The sequence below is a fragment of the Terrapene carolina genome, unplaced genomic scaffold (genome assembly GCF_002925995.2).
Source record: "Terrapene carolina triunguis isolate 2854851 unplaced genomic scaffold, T_m_triunguis-2.0 Scaffold66, whole genome shotgun sequence".
Lineage (NCBI taxonomy): Eukaryota > Metazoa > Chordata > Testudines > Emydidae > Terrapene > Terrapene triunguis.
Window position 1 is genome coordinate 86,527,863 of NW_020664417.1, and position 17,676 is coordinate 86,545,538.

At 45.4% G+C, this 17,676-nt stretch overlaps 1 protein-coding gene across 1 annotated transcript; it reads right to left on the reverse strand.

Annotated features, from left to right (window-relative positions):
• Positions 1-1,237: 1,237 nt before the first annotated feature.
• CUNH4orf48 (chromosome unknown C4orf48 homolog) lies at positions 1,238-17,178 on the reverse strand. Its single transcript, XM_024205077.2, has 4 exons — positions 17,095-17,178; positions 14,871-15,015; positions 11,642-11,730; positions 1,238-2,852 (listed from the first exon to the last, which is right to left on the reverse strand). The coding sequence occupies exons 1-4, from the start codon at positions 17,176-17,178 to the stop codon at positions 2,781-2,783; spliced, it is 390 nt and encodes a 129-aa protein (XP_024060845.1). The 3' UTR covers positions 1,238-2,780.
• Positions 17,179-17,676: the final 498 nt, after the last annotated feature.

Consider the following 17,676-nt stretch of genomic DNA (forward strand, 5'->3'; position numbering starts at 1 on the left):
CCATTCAGGTCCTTCAAAGAAAAGAACTTTAATGCAGGCCTCTCTTGAAATGCATGTCCCGCTAACCCTACGCAACAGCAAAAGTCAGCACTCCTGCGAGCTGATTTTGTAACTCAAAAAAGAGCAGCTATATAAACTGTGAGTTTTCAGCACAGTCCCATTTTCAGACTTTATTGACAAAGCAATAAGAATGTAACATGGTTTTAACCACCGACTGGCTACTTAAGTGACACTCAGAGGGTGGTATCATGTGCCTTGATTCAAAGAGCAGCTTGCACTCAAGGCTCATGAAGACATACTGACATGGTGGAAGATCTTCATTGTTCACAGCAGAAATCAGAGAGTGACATCAGGAAATATTGGACCAGTTGCAGGAAACAATCCTTTGCCTGGGTCCTGTTTATTACATTTACTGCAGTCCCTGCTTCACAGTTCAGAATGAATAATAGTTTTAAAATAACATTTTTATGGTGGGATGTTTCCTTACCCCACTATGGCTGCATGTCATTGACCACTAGTAAATACTTGCAAAGAGGGACGGATTACATAAAGAAGTGACGTGCCTGCAAATCTTTGTGTCTTTTTCTTCTTCATGGCCCCTGACATTTGGAATTCCTCTGACCTGGTCTGATATGCCTCCACCCTCACCTCCTTCAAGTCACTTCTTAAAATTCAATTCTTTCATAAGACCTCTGAGCCCCTATCTCCGCTGTTCCCCACTCCCATGGAGTGACTGTGAGAAAGACAGAGTCGTAAAGATACTGAGCATCTCCATGGATGAGGGGGAAAGAGTATGAGTGTAGGTGGGTTATGTTATATTAAATTGCAGACATGGGCCCATTTATTTGTGTATGTATGTTATCAAATAAATGTTGTACGTGAAACTAGAGCAACAGATAAACACATTTTAAATGGCGATGCTTAGTTTATATGTTTACAGCACCGCAAAGTGTACTGAGTACTTTCAGTGGGGGAGGGATAGCTCAGTGGTTTGAGTATTGGCCTGCTAAACCCTGGGTTGTGAGTTCAATTCTTGAGGGGGCCGTTTAGGGAACTGGGGCAAAAAAACAGTACTTGGTCTTGCTAGTGAAGGCAGGGGGCTGGACTCAGTGACCTTTGGTCCCTTCCAGTTCTAGGAGATAGGATATCTCCATTAATTTATTTTTTATTTTATTTATTTTAAATAAGACAAAAGCTCTGCCTCAAAGAGCTTCTAATTTAATGTTATCGTGACACAGCGAGGGGTTAACACACAATGCAGGGAAGGAGTGAGGAAGGACAAAGCTTATAGTAATAAGATTATATGCATGCCCTGATGGTGCTGTTAAAATGTACTAAAAAGGGGGACTGGGGGTTTAGTTCTTTGGGGAGTTTTAGATTAATTAAGGTACTTCTTGTAGGAGGCCTGGCAGCAGGAGTGAGTTTTAAGGAGGGCCTGAAAGAAAAGAAGCTAAATAAATAAAGCTTGCTTCTAGTGATGGGCTTGGAGAGGTTGGGAGGTTATTTGGGGGCCAGAAAAGGGGATTCGTGTAAGATTTCTTTCAGGAGGGGTTCAAACAGGCCTTGAATGGTCCCTTAGACCATGTGCTAACTACTTATGCTCAACTAGCTGTTGGATCTTGTCTTTAGATGTGACACTCTGACTACCTTTCCCAGATCTGAAGAAGAGCTCTGTGTAGCTCAAAAGCATGTCTCTCTCACCATCAAAAGTTGGTCCAATAAAAGATATTACCTCACCCTCCTTGTCTCTCTACATCTTGTCTCTCTTAATCTGCATAACTCAGTAATTTCTAATGCTTTCACTTCTTCCCCTTTTCATACTTACAATATACACACAAGGTTTGCAGAGGGCAAAGAAAACAGGGCTCCCGTAGTGCATGAGCACTCACCCCGGGGAGAACGTAGAAGACATTTTTGATGTGTACAAAAGTTGACTTGTTCAATAGTGTGTTGCTTTGTGACACCACTAACTAGCTCAGTGACAACATCTGAGTGCCATGTACATTCCTATGGTGAACGTACTTTCTCAGAGAAAAGCTACACTGCACTGTGACAGTGAATGAAAATTTGATTCCTCCTTCCCCCATTCACACTGAGCTTTTAGCTTAGCCTATTGTCAAGATCTCATTCAAAAGGAAACAAGGTACATTTGGGTGTGGGGTTACCTGTTTTTCTAGTAGTTTTATTCTCCTTTTCCCTTTGTACAGAACATGCATTTAGATTGTTAAAACAATAGCTATTTCTACACGTGCTGGCACATAGTGGGAGCACTAAGTAGGTAGTGACAGTGTATGATTTAATTCAGGGATTACTGGATTGGAGAAAATATAGGTGACAGCTTCCCAGGAGACCCAGGAGTCCTGTTTAGGGCCAAATTCAGTCCAGATATAAGCAGGTGTAGCACCATTGAAATCCACAGAGTTACAAACTGGCTGAATCTGGTCCAAATTTACATTATAAATAACAGAATGGATTGCAGCTACCATTACCTTTAATATGGAGATAGAGCCTGCAGAGACTACAGATTCCAGCATGCAATGCTCTGTCTTCATATGATCAATCAGTCAAGCCACAATAGTTGCACCTTCATACTGGAGAAAACAAGCATAAGACAGACCACCCCACCCCACCATCTCATACAGAAACTCCCCGCCTGCTTTCCTCACTACACTGGGGCTTACGTGCTTGCAATATGTACTCCACACAGCTGTCCGTATTACATACAGCAACATTTTAAAAAACAGCTGAACCGGTGACACTTTTTGGCTGTTCTCCAGCATTCAGTTCAGCGTGTCTGCAGTTACACAGTCACACAGAGTTCTCTTTTCCACTTGAAGAAGCAGTGTTTCTGTCTGGAAGGAAGGGGGAAAGAAAAAACAACATCAAAAAATGAGCGTCAGAATTCTAAAACTAATTAGCTCCTAAAGAAAAGTCTGTTTTATTTTTGTCACAAGAGATATCAGTTTGGTTCTACATGATGAGGCTTGAGAATAATAACCAGACATATTGTTTAGTTATAGATGGTAATTAAGCCTTTGGCTATTAAATTAGCATAATAGTATGGCAACACTTCCTGTGATGATCTGAAAAATATAGGAACCTGGTACACTCTAGGTTTTATTTATTTAGTTTCACATTAAAAACACGAATGTACACGAGAGATTTTAAATAATTATTATGCATTTTAAAAATAATTTGTATTTATAATGACCCCATTTAATGTAGTGCCCTGAGTGTCATAGCAGGTTCAGGGGAAGTGTGTGGGGACAAGACAGTGTTTTTGTATAAATATTATTTAACAGAAGTGATGGATTTGGGGATGGTGAAATATTTTATGTATCCAAGATGCAGCATATGGGAGGACTTTAAAATCAGAATTTTGCGTTTATTTCAGAGGGGAAACAGACAATGAAAAGAATCAGGAGTAGAGCTGGGCAAATAACTGAATTTTCAGTGACCATTTCTGGTGACCATTCCAGGCCCTGGAGCGGAGTATGCTCTGCAGAGTTTCTCAAACTGGGGTCCACAGACCCCTGGGGGTCCGCGAGGGTACTCCAGGGGCTCCGCGAGCCCCGCTGATCAACTCCTCCCCCTCCCACCCTCAACTCCTGCATGCCAGGGACGAGCTGTTCCCCGGCGTGCAGGAGGTGCTCTGGGGGGAGAGGAGGAGGGGGCCGAAATAGGCAGGGAAGAGGAGGGGCAGGGGTGGAACGGGGGTGGGGAAAGGGTGGGGTGGGGCCTTGGGGGAAAGGGTGGAGTGGGGGCGGGGCCTGGGGCTGAGCAGGGAGGTTTGGCAAAATTTTAAATCAAAATGGGGGTCCTTGGGTTACTAAAGTTTGAGAACCACTACTCTAGTGGGCACAGATTTTTCTGCCCATTCCTCCCAAGTGTCCTTCTGCCCTATCCCTGTCTAGTCTCTTTCCCCACCCCTGGCTCCTTCTTCCAGTCACAGTTTCCACTCCTCAGGCTTCTCATCCCAGTCCTGTCTCCTTGCCCAGCAAGTCCTAAACTCCCAATCCCAAACTCCCCACATCCAGTCCCACTCTCCTTGCCCAGCCAGTCCCAGTTTCCCTCTCCCCACACCCCAACTCCTTGGCTCCAGTCTCCTTGTACAACCATTCTAAGTTCTCCCCTCCTGGCTCCTCCTATCTGTCTCTCCCCTCCCCTTTCACCCTGGCTCCCAATTCCAGTCTCCTTGCCTAGCCAGTGACAGACTCTCCAAAGCCCCAGCTCTCAGTCCCAGTCTCCTTGCCCTCTCCCTGTTCCAGTCCTCCTCTCCCCTGCCTTTGGTTCCCAGTCCCAGCTTTTTTTTTTTATTATTAAATTAATGGAGATATCCTATCTCCTAGAACTGGAAGGGACCTTGAAAGGTCATCAAGTCCAGCCCCCGCCTTCACTAACAGGACCAAGTACTGATTTTGCCCCAAATCCCTAAGTGGCCCCCTCAAGGGCTGAACTCACAACCCTGGGTTTAGCAGGCAAATGCTAAAACTACTGAGCTATCCCTCCTCCCCAGTCTCAGTATCACAGGCACTGCCAGAAAGGGATGGAGCATGCGCCGCAAAGACAGCATCTTTGGAGATTTTAGCTGTTAAAATAAAAGGAGTGAGCATGTGTGAATTGTGATTTTCAAAGGCTTCTAAGGTGGCTAAATTTGGGAGGCTTTTCATTGACTTCAGTGAATTTCCCATGTTACGAGGGGCAGCAGGTTTGTATAATTTTTGGTGGTGCCCAGAATGGGTCCAAGTCCCACCCCCGCCCCCCCACATGCCTAAGGCTCTGGGAGGGAGTTTGGGTGCGGGAGGGATGTGGGCTCTGGGTCAGAGTTTAGGTGCTGGGTGCAGGCTCTGGGCTGGGACAGGAGGTTGGGGTGCAGGAGGGGGTGCAGGCTCTGGGAGGGGGTTTGGGCGCTGGGTGCAGGCTCTGAGCTGGGGCAGGGGGTTGGGGTGCAGGAGGGGGTGCGGGCTGTGGGAGGGAGTTTGGGGTGCAGGATCTCGGAGGAAGTTTGTGTGCGGGAGGGGTGCGGGCTCTGGAAGGGAGTTTGAGTGCTGGGTGTGGGCTCTGGGCTGGGACAGGGGGTTGGAGTGCAGGAGAGGATGTGGGAGGGGATTTGGAGTGCTGGCTGCAGGCTCTGGGAGGGGGTTTGGGTGCAGGCTCTGGGCTGGGACAGAGGGTAGGGGTGCGGAAGGGGGTGTAGGGTCTGGGCTGGGGATGAGGAGTTTGGGGTGCAGCAGGCAGGCTGGGCTGGGGCGGGGGGACCAGAGAGGAGGACTCCCCCCAGCCCTCTCCCTGCCGGCAGCAGCGAGCTCGGGGGGAGGGAGGGGCCCCCTGGCACAACACTCAGGGAGATCCAGCCAGGATAAGCCCCCCGGAGTCAACTCGGAGTCACCTGCTGGGGGGGGAGGGCTGCCATGTGCCTCCTCCCCTGCCCTCCTCAGGCGCAGCAATCGCCTCAGCCTGCCCCCGGCACCGCTCCCTTGTAGCCGGCAGCGGACGGCGAGGAAGCACAGTGTGGAGCTGCAGGGGGAAGCCGCCCGCTGCCCAGGGCAGGCAGGGATGCTTGGGGGAAGCGCCCAGGGAGCGGCAGGAGAGCTAGGATTAGAACCAAAGTGTCCAGAGCGCCTACCCTCTTCTCTAAGCAATAAACATCTTCTCCTATATTAATCTTTTGCCTGTTGTTAAACCATTAAAATACAATTGTATCGTATCTAATTCAGGGAATCACTAATATTGAGCCCTTCAGTTACTCTGAGTGGGAAAGCCTAATCAGACTTTTGCTAATCACTTAAAAGCACTCAATCATCTACCTTTTAAATATCACCTTCACATTACTCATAAAGGCTTGAATATGATAACCCGACAGCTTTCCAATGGTTTCTGAGCTAAGTCTCAAAGCTGCTTACCAACTTTTATATTTCTAGTGAAAATTTACAAACTCAGTCATGGCTAATGTTTTATTTTTATTTGCATGGGCATATCTAATTTGATATGCTTTGCATAAACTAATTTATCATGAATAGTGTAGAAATTAATAAAGAACAAATAGAGGTTTTGGTAGCTGTTACTTGAGCATGATCATAAAACTGTTTACACACAAAATTAAAATATCCCTAAAATTACACCTAAAAATTAGACATGGGTCCCAGCTGCTAAATTAAGACCTGGATTTTGAGTCCATCAAAATTTAGGGCTATTCAGAGCTGAGGTTTTGGTTAGGCCCATTGTAGAGAGAACACACTACAAACTTTGGATCTGGATCCAGGTTCAGATTCTGAACCCAGCCAAATGTTCATGGTTGTCTGGAACCTGGTTTTTGGTTCATTTATCCTATTCACTTTCTCCATACCACTCATGATTTTATAGACCTCTATCATATCCCCCCTTAATCATCTTTTTTCTAAGATGAACAGGCCCAGTCTTTTTAATCTCTCCTCACATGGAAGCAAGCTGTTCCATATTTGGACACAGACTGACTAACCTAGTGAGGGGGGCTTTAAACTAGGTTCGATGGCGACAGGTGAACAAAGCCCACAGGTAAGTGGGGAACATGGAGACCTGGGAGATGGGTCGGAAATAGGAGGGAGCGTGGGCCATAATGGCAGAGAGAAAGGAGGGTCAGGGCAAAACTGGGAGGCAAGATCAAATCAGTATCTTAGATGCCTATATACGAATGCGAGAAGTATGGGTAATAAGCAGGAAGAACTGGAAGTGCTAATAAATAAAGGGGTAAAAAACAAGGGTGATGTCATGCTAGGAGTCTACTACAGGCCACCTAACCAGGTGGAAGAGGTGGATGAGTCTTTTTTTAAACAACTAACAAAATCATCCCAAGCCCAAGATTTGGTGGTGATGGGAGACTTCAACTATCCAGATATAAGTTGGGAAAATAACACAGCGGGGCACAGACCATCCAATAAGTTCTTGGACAGCATTGCAGACAGGACCAAATACTGTCTAGACCATCCCTGATAGACATTTATCTAACCTACTCTTAAATATCTCCCGAGATGGAGATTCCACAACCTCCCTAGGCAGTTTATTCCACTGTTTAACCACCCTGACAGTTAGGAACTTTTTCCTAATGTCCAACCTAACCTCCCTTGCTGCAGTTTAAGCCCATTGCTTCTTGTTCTATCCTTAGAAGCTAAGATGAACAAGTTTTCTCCCTCCTCCTTATGACACCCTTTTAGATACCTGAAAACTGCTATCATGTCCCCTCTCAGTCTTCTCTTTTCCAAACTAAACAAACCCAATTCTTTCAGCCTTACTTCATAGGTCATGTTATCTAGACCTTTAATCATTCTTGTTACTCTTCTCTGGACCCTCTCCAATTTCTCCACATCTTTCTTGAAATGCAGTGCCCAGAACTGGACACAATACTCCAGTTGAGGCCTAACCAGCGCAGAGTAGAGTGGAAGAATGACTTCTCGTGTCTTGCTCACAACACACCTGTTAATGCATCCCAGAATCATGTTTGCTTTTTTTTGCAACAGCATCACACTGTTGACTCACATTTAGCTTATGGTCCACTATAACCCCTAGATCCCTTTCTGCCGTACTCCTTCCTAGACAGTCTCTTCCCATTCTGTATGTGTGAAACTGATTGTTCCTTCCTAAGTGGAGCAGTTTGCATTTGTCTTTGTTAAACTTCATCCTATTTACCTCAGACCATTTCTCCAATTTGTCCAGATCATTTTGAATTATGACCCTGTCCTCCAAAGCAGTTGCAATCCCTCCCAGTTTGGTATCATCTGCAAACTTAATAAGCGTACTTTCTATGCCAATGTCTAAGTCGTTGATGAAGATATTGAACAGAGCCAGTCCCAAAACAGACCCCTGCGGAACCCCACTTGTTATGCCTTTCCAGCAGGATTGGGAACCATTAATAACTACTTGTGAATATGAAAACTGCTTAGGCAAAGATTATAATTTGCTAATCTTAAATTTTAGTCTCTAGAAAGACGGTTTTATTTTGTTTTATTTGTAACCACTGCTGTCTCTTTTTCTCTTGCTTAGTATCACCTAAATCTCTGTTCTTTGTTAACAAATTTATTCTTGTTTTATTACAAAACCATCTCAGTGTTGCATATTAAAGTGAAGTGTGAGTCTTCAGCTCACCTAACAGGCTGATGTGTCTCTGTTTTTTTGGAGGCAGGGAACCGAATAATTTCTGCGAGCATCCAGCAAGAGGGACTAGACACTGCAGGGAGACTGGGGTTCCCTGATCATTACCTGCAAAGCAAGGTATAGATAGGTAGAGTTTTGAAGAGTTTGCTGGCAAGGCAAACAGGCTGGTGTGTCAGGGAGCTGACACACAGCATAGCAGCAGCAAAGCTCTCACTCTTGCTAAGGGGTAGCACAGTGGCTCACAGTTCTGGGTGTCCTGAGTAGGACATCACAATATCAGTAAGGGTATCAATGGTTTATGGGATGGCATGGCAGCAATAGGAACTAGATTAAGACAACCAAGCACATTATACATAGTATATTATGTATATTTGGCAGACTAAGACAACCAGACATATTGATGTGTAAACTATCACATTGAAACTTTTGGAAAGCACTAACTCTCCTAGAGTTAACTAGTTAAAGCTAGAGTGAACTAGTGAGCAGAGAGTTGAAAAGCTCCATAACCCATTAGCAATCTCCTGAGCCATCCAGTTAAATGCTTTAATGTTTTTTGAGAACATATAGAGAGAATTCCTAGTGGACATTCCTAGTCCAGACACATTCAAGGATTCAGTCATTTGGATTTAAACAGACTCCTAAATTAAGATGGAGAAAGACAGAGGGTCTGGTTTTGTAAGAATATCTCACAAAGTGATGTTCTCAAACTCAGCTGTCATACTTACAATTGGGAAATACTGTACATACTCAATCATAAGCCAGTTAGTTTATAAGCTGACCTCCCCAAGATGGACAAGTAAAAATGGAAATTTTTTATGACCCATTCATAAGCCAACCCTATACTTCAGGGGTCGGCAAACTTTGGATCCCGGGCCATCAGGATAAGCCGCTGGTGGGCCGAGATGATTTGTTTACCTCGAGCGTCTGCAGGCACAGAGGTAAACCTAAGTAAACAAAGTGTCCCAGCACACCAGCTACTTACCCTGACGGGCCAGGACAGCAACCGGTGGGGAAATTTTTGGGGGGGAGAAGCTGGGGGCCAGGGGAGTAACCCCGTGACTACCCCCCACATGACCCCACCCCTAGCCCAGGATCCCCACACTCTCCCCATCCCATCCCTTCCCACCTTAGGTGGGACGGGCCAGGGGAGGATGTCTCTGGCCTGGCTGGAGCTGCTCCGGCAGGCTGGGCGGCATGGCTGCAGCCTGCTTCGGAGGGCCAGACCGGGCGGCGGGGCTGCAGCGTGCTCCGGCGGGCCAGATCAGGTGGTGCGGCCGCAGCGTGCTCTGGCAGGCAGGGCCGAGCAGCGTGGCTGCAACATGCTCTGGCAGGCAGGGCCAAGTGATGTGGCCGCAGCCTGCTCCAGGAGCTGGGGCCGGGCAGCGCGCCTGCAGCCTGCCAGCCCCGGAGCTGCAGCTGCTTCGGAGGCTGGGGGGGGAGAGCAGCGTGGCCAGAAGCGGAGAGACTCTGGCCCCTCCTCTTCCCTTCTGGCTCTGCTAGTTGTCCTGCCTCTCCTTGCTCCCTCTGTTGAGGGGAGGGGCTGGGTCCTACCTCTCCCTCTCTATACCCGTTCATAAGCCGACCCCCTTCTCTGAAATGTCCCTTTTTTTACTAAAAAAATTCAGCTTATGAACAAGTATATACGGTACATGTCCTTGGCATTCATCTCAGCTGATCCCCTTCCCCTCCCTCCTAATGTTTTCTCTGCCATTCAGGTAAATATAGCTTCAAGTAACTTTAATTTTTTTAAAATAGGGAAAGAATACATCCCCCCAACATCAAGTGAATTTAGAGACCTGAGGGGCTCAAGAATTCAGTCTTCTCTGCAGTCTCTCTCTCTCTCTTTTATTCAGCCTCATTTTTTCTTTGCTGTAGTACCTGTCGCCATGACAGTGCAGAACCCATCAGGGAAACTGCTGAGAATCTTTATTCACTATGGAGGTTTTTGAAGCAGTCCTGAGAAATCGCTGCAAAAAAACGGAGTTTGAAACCAGTTGGGCAAGTCAGATCTACTTTTTATTCCTCTTTCAGAAATCTGAGTATCAGGGAATAATCAACTGATGCTGAGTGCTCTGCTTGCTGAAGAGGTTCAACTATACTTGTAACAGAAGAAAAGATGTACTGGTACATTTCAGCATGGCATGAATATGTAGTTTTAGGTTTAGTGATGCTCAGCAGATGTATTCATTAAGCAAATTTATTCATGGAGGAGTCTGACGTACATTTGACTTGTATTCTTATAAACAAACCTGCTTAATAAATATATCTGCTGTGCACCAATTTGGCCCCACTGAAACACATTTTTCCATAGTAAAATCTTCAGGGTATCTTCAGCCCTGCAGCTGCCTTTTTCTGTAAACATTATGGCTCAACTTTCAAAGGATCCTCAGACCAATCTCTAAAAATGCCAATGTCCTTTTGTGTTTCCAAACCTGTAAAATACATTTGCTTATATAAATCAGATGTCAGACAATATAACGATCAAATTTTTAGAAGCTTCTTTTGAAAAATTTGCATGAATGAAAAACACAGAAAATGAAGATCTTACTATGGTCTATGTACATTTTGATGTTGCATATGCAACAGTGGGGTATTTTATGTCTGCTAGACGATAAACCATGCATATTCACTGGGTTTAGGTAATTTAAATATCTTATATTTACATAGTGTCTTTCATCCCACAGTATTTAAATTGCACAACACAGGAATCATTTCACCTACCACTGAAAAGCAGCCACCTCTAGGGAGGAACATGGCAGGTATTTACCAGCAGATAGCAACACTGCACTACAGTTTAAGATAGGACTTGAAGAAGCTTCCGGGTTGCTTAAGGTGCAGCCCTAAGTGGAGTGAATTTCAATAGTGCAATATCAAGGTGAAAAACGTATAACTCACACTAGTAAGGTTTGCATCTGAAAGAAACACTTTCAACATCCTAGCTAGGCAAAGACTAAAAAACCCCTTCCTAGACACTGCTACTGTTTAACAGTAGTTGGAGACAACAGTATCCACAGATTGCAAGCTCTAGTGACAACAGGTAGACACACACTCTCAATAAGAGGGGAAGGTACGATCCTTGGAATATTTTTTGATAATTTTCCCCCAGCCTACCAGCATCACTTCAGTCTTATCCAGAATGAGCTTCAGCCAACTAGCTCTCATCCCTGCCCCAACCCCAACCAGCTACTGGACCATGGGCTGGTAGCACTGACTGAGTTGGGTGAGATAGAGATAGGGATGGAGCGGGATGTCATCAAAATACTGAAAGCTGCGCAGACCACAGCTCCTCACTAATCCTCTCAATGGTCTTATACATTGAATAAGAGGGAGCTAGGTAACTCATGCTATTATCCTGAGCAATGAACAGATATTGCCCAACACCATCCCTCGAGAACAGCTGTGTACAGCAGATTGATATTGCCCAAACAAAAACAAACAAAAAAATCTATAAATTTTACCCACTTCTAAGCAAAACAACTTTGTCATGTCACAAAAAAGTCCAATGCCTCCTTACCCGTGTGTCTAGATTATACGCAGTCTTCTTTAAATCCTGCAAGGCCCTCTGCATGAATTCAAATGCATGGCAGTCAACGCAGGGGCGACCTAGGGAAGAGTTTTAGTAGAGAGACATTCCTAAATGGCATGGAATAGTAATCAAAGGGAATGATTATGACTTTTTACTGAATCAGGCCCTTCCAAGAGAGACAACAAGCAAGGCAGCAACAGGAACATCCACTACCAGTATTGGGTAGCTAGCTTAGAAAAGCAGAGAACGAATGCTGTGATTTAAGAGTAGTGAAAAGCTGCAAGTGAAAGTCCAGGAAGCAAATCAATCTATCCATTCATGTTTTTTTACCATGCCTATGATCCTAGTATCTGAGTTCCTCAAAAAGAATTCATAATAAAAAATAAAGTTAGGACGTCTAATTTTCTTCTCACTTCTGCCTGAGGCAGTTTGGACTATGTTTTAGTAAGTCATTTATTTATTTAAAGATTATTTTTCCTCTTTCCCCCTGTTCTTTCCTTTTCTTCCTCTTATTAATTAGTTACTATTTGTATGGAGGTAATTCCTGGCAGAGCCAGTCATAGATCAGGACCCCGTTGTGCTAGGTGCTGTACAAACTATTGCCATGTCTCCCTTTCCTTCTTCTCTTCTTTGTTACTATTTTAGTTGCTGTGGGATTGCTAAATTGAAGTAGTGAGTTTTCTGCTTCCCCTTTACTCTGAAAGGTTTCAGAGTGGTAGCCGTGTTAGTCTGTATTTATTTCCTATCTTTTAACCAGTTACTGATCCATGAGAGGACCTTCCCTCTTATCCCATGAGGGCTTACTTTGCTTAAGAGCCTTTGGTGGGGGACCTTGCTAAAGTCTTTCTGAAAATCTAAGTACACTATATCCACTGGATCCCCCTTGTCCACATGCTGATTTAAATGATAGGTTACAAACCTCAGACCTCCAAAGCCTTGGACCTGTTCCCAAGAAAGTCCTGTTTCCAGCTGTCATAAGCTTGAAATGGACAGTTTAATGGAATGCATCTGAGATCATCATCACACAGAGTTTGGGTCAATGTGAAGACCTGAGACTTTGAATTTGACGCATTATTGCATGGGGAGCCATTGTAGTGAGCAGTGTACCGAGGTGCTCCTAGTGGCTGGGGTCGCTGAGAATGTGGGCTGCTGCCTGCTGGACTAATTGCAGCATTTTTAAGGTTTGTGTTCTCTGGTCTAAGTAATCCAAGCTGCAGGTCACAAGACTGTGGATGACCATGTCCAGATCTTCATCCAACTAGAAACTATATCCTATAAACATTAGCAATTCAGAGACAGGACAGATAAAGCAATGATACTAATATGCTCTAAAATCAACTATTATTGGCATTCCATATGCTCTCATTTGCCTCTTAACTTCTATGCATCTTTGATTACTTCACTGGGAGATTTGCTCAAATGAGACGTTCAGGACTTGGGGCCAGTCAGCACTCTGAAGTTGAGCAGAGACAAGGAAAGAACTAGCGTGAGGCTGCAATGACCTTCAGCCTGTTGTGCAAACACTGACTGATTTCCACACACTTTTGATAAACTGGAGTGGGATCCTACAACATGAAGTCTGCCTGCTAATAAGGAAAGATGAATTTTCAGAGTCCTTTAAAAGTCTGCCTATCTGAGAAAAGAAACACTCCAAATTATTCAGCTGTAGCTGAATAAAAGGAGAAATGTATAAAAATATATTTAAAGAGCTAATCGCTGAATGTTCTAGTACAGGGGTGGGCAAACGTTTTGGGCCGAGGGCCATATCTGGGTGAGGAAATAGTATGCAGGGCCAGGGTTGGGGTGCGGGAGGGAGTGCGGGGTGTGGGAGGGGGTGCGGTGTGCAGGAAGGGGCTCAGGGCAAGGGATTGGGGCAAAGGAGGGGTGCGGAGTGCAGGAGGGGGCTCAGGGCAGGGGTGCAGGAGGGGTGTGGATTGCGGGAGGGGGCTCAGGGCAGGGAGTTGGGGTGCAGCAGGGGTGCATGGTGCAGCAGGGGGCTCAGGGCAGGGAGTTGGGGTGCAGGAGGGGTGCGAGGTGCAGGCAGGGAGTTCCAGGGTGGGGTACAGGAGGGGTTCGGGCTCCGGCCCCGCTAACCTCAAGCGGCTTCAGGGTGGCAGCGGTGCGCCCCAGGTCCAGGTCAGGCTCCCTGCACACCTGCCCTGTCCCCGGCCCCGCGTGGCTCTAGGAAGCGCTGCAGCCCCTGGGGGAGGGGGGGCGAAGGGCTCTGCGTGTGCTGCCTTTGCCGCGCCTCCAGGTACCTCCCCCAAAGCTCCCATTGGCCGCGGTTCCCCGTTCCCAGCCAATGGGAGCTGTGGGGGGCGGTGCCTGGAGGCAAGGGCAACGCACGGAGCCCTGTGCCTCCCCACCCGGGGCCGCAGAGACGTGGTGCCGGCAGCACCAAGGGTCGGATCCAAAGCCCTGAGGGGCCGGATCCAGCCCGCGGGCCGTAGTTTGCCCACTCCCGTTCTAGTATATTTCTTAGTCTAATTTTGTTATTATTATTAATTATATACATAGAACCATAGGTGAGGATGGCACTTTCCAGACAAATAAAATGACAGGTCCTTGTTCCAAGTAATTTATAATGTAAACTAGACTCATCACAGCTCAACGGATGTCTATACACAAAGAGAGGGGAATGGGAGGATGGAGATTGTGATCATGAAAGATTATGAGATGTGCTTATTATTATTTCGGTATCCTGTTCATTCGTTTTTTTAATTTAAGAAAATTTTTACTATATTAGGTTGGGGGATAATGCCCGGCATGAAGGCAGCAGTGAGGGCATTGTTGGCGGAAAGAAGTGATCCTTGAGGATCCATATAAAGGCGGAGACTATAATTGCATGGAACACAGGACCGGAGAGGACGCTCCAAATGTAGGGGGTGGGGAATGGAGCGTCAAGGTGTGCCACTCTGGCAGAGTACAGCATGTAAGCAGGGTAGGGATAGGACTGAAGAAGTGCAGGAAGGTGCAGAGCAGTGAGGTGCCCTGGATGAGTGAATGGGGAGGACGAATGTGATCCAGAAGCCACTGTGGGACTGAGGAAGGGGGTACACAGTATGTTATGAAGATTTTCTCTAGTGCAATGAAAACATGAAGTTTCCAGGACTGGTTGAATTAAGATGATCTTTAAACACCTGTAAATGCTGCAGCATTAAATCTGTGTTACACTCATGTATAGTTATGAGATAACCATATACAGGGCAGTACATACTTTCAGCTGGGATTGTTGTTCCTGCTTCTTGGTCGGCTTTAATGGGCTCCATGGTGAGCAGCACAACTACAAAAATTAAAGGAACCAGGAAGACCACTCTTCTTAGGAGGCAAGGTGTCAGCATCCTGCTAATTGGCACTTCCTCCTTTATTAGGGGCAATAAACAAGTTAGTGAGAAACATTAAGTTCTGTAAAATAAACGCTTTTTGTCTGTAATGTTCATGATTATTACAAGACTGACTGTCCTGAAGATTAAATTCCTCTCTTTAGCTACAGAACAGGTACAGCATGGACAGTGGCAGAGCAACATTCTTCACCCCACTCCACCCATGTGCCTCAAACCTGGCCTAGAGGGACTTCTTGTAGGAATGAGATGGAAATTCAGTTGCCATGGCTCAGTCACTCTTTGGCCTCTCTGCTGAGATGGGTAACGATGGTGCCAGCTTTGTGATGCTGATACTTGTCCTATTTTAACACCAACCCAAACCAGCAATGGTTGGGTCATTGCTAACCCCTGGGAATTTGTGCAGCTCTGCTACCAAGCTGACCTGCATTTGAACCTAGAGATGAAAAGTGCTCTCTCCCTCGCATTTTTAAGGTACCTGCAAAACTAAAACTAATTTTATAATTATTTTGCAACTAAACAAATCACAAAAGCTGGTGTCACACAGCTTTCTTTATGCAGAAGAAGAGGCTTTTCTTAAACCCCAACCCATAGAACCATAGGCATAGTCACTGGTCACAACTAAAACAAAGCCAGCAGTTTGTTTCTTGAAATGAATTATTCCCCCTTGTCTCTCCTCTGATCCCTGCTTGGTTTTCAGACCTTTACTTATTGTCATCCATTTGTTCCTGTACACCAGAGATGGCGAAAGCATGGTCGGAAGTGTTGGACAGCCTGACCCAAGGCTACCTTATCTGAATACAAAGATGAAGCCTGTGAACACTATCAGCTCTCGTATGCAGTGTTTCATCTTGACCCAAGTAGGTAAGTTGCTTAGCTCAAGATGGAGCATTGTATACTGGGACCAGTTGCTGTACATTCAAACACAGGCAAAGAGAAAAACTTACTCAGTTCTAAGCAGTAACAAGACTAAAATAAATTCCATATGCAGAGAGTACAGATTCTCATTAGCAGAGCACAGGAAGGCAAGAGGATGAGTTGTCTGTTCTTTTTCTAATTTTTAAATATTAACACTGAGCAAAAATGTTGCATAAGAATGTTGAATCCTTGTGCTCGGAATGTGATGCTGGAATACAGCATTATGCAGTACAGTCTACATTTCCCAGTCAGAAGAAGTGGTTTTCCTCATATTGCAAGAGAAACATAAGGGAATAAACCTGCTGTTTAGACAACTGCAGGGCCACATTTGCAAACCCTGGCAACTGAGATGAATCTGCAAATTTTGCATGAACACCTGCTGCATATGCAAATTGGCAGCTGGGCCAGCAAAGGAGTACTGTTATGTGCAATCATCTGTGCTCCATGCACAAATCCCTGGTTGTAGTACAGTGGACAAACTTGCATGTTTTGCAGCCACAAACTCAGGAGGCCAGTTTTAGGGAAAAAATGGGTCCCTTCTGTAATTCTTTCAACAAAAGAACTGAGACACTGTGTGCATTTATTGATTCCCTTTGCCTGTCTTCATTATCTTTACTAACAAAGTAAACTTTAGTAAGAGCATTAACAGCACACAAAAAAGTGGTGGTTTTTTTTTATCAGTAGTGATCCAAGTGAAAACAAGTCCAGTCAAATCCTAGTCCTTGCAATGAGATACAGCAAAAGCAGAGTGTCCTCCTGAAACCGCAAATTAGGATAGTGCCATTTACATCTAAAGTGCCTTTAGCTGCACAGGAGCATCATGAACAAGAAGCTAATTCCTATAATCTCAGGCTGAAGCTTCAGCACCAGTGAGGCAAATGAAGCAGATGCTCAGCTAAACTTTTTCAGGGCACCTGAGACATGTTCAGTCCCAGCCCCAGCTCAGCTTTTTAATGAGCCCCTCTGTAAAAGAAACATTCCCTTGGGGCATCAGTTGTCTCACACCACATCTAAGTGACTGTTAGGTTTTTGAACAGAAATAGCATAATCACAACATGCTTTCAAGTGTTGTCTGCCTCTGCCTTTGCAACCGACAGCCGACAAAAATCTGAGCATGGCCTGTTTGGAGTTTTATGAAACAAAAGTCACCCCATCCCACAAATTAAATATATATATTAGTACCTGATTTCTCTTGTCTTTATGATGGTCTCTTTGACATGGCCGCTGCAAACTGCCAACAGAACAAGAAAAAGCATCTCTGAGCATGTGCACTGCTTCTTTTTAATCTTCCCTGAAAGAGGTTATTACTATGGTGAAGCATCTTCCATAGCAACAGTGCAGAGCAGTGCAGTACAGAGGCACGATTTAAAGAGGAACAGGCTATGGCTCAGTCTTATGTGGGAAGTTTCTGTTTAAAGTTGTTAAGATTAGCTACACCTCCCCACTCAAGAGGGTTTGTCTAGCACGGCCAGTTAAAGGGTCTGTAATCACCCAAGAATTAGCAAGACTGGAGGCACTGAACGTATCAGAGTAAGAACTTTATCCCTGCCTCCCTGCCCCAGAGCCAGTACCTCTGCTCCCCTCTCATAGCCCTGGAGCCATACATGGTGGTGCATTGCTCGATTTAGAACAATACTTGCGGAATGTATCATGGTGATAGAAAGTTGTGGATTAAACTCTTTTTTCAGAAGTAAACTTAAGTTTCCTGGATTTCATCTTTGCCCTTTGTGCACATTTGCCCCATCATGAGACATCCACACGATG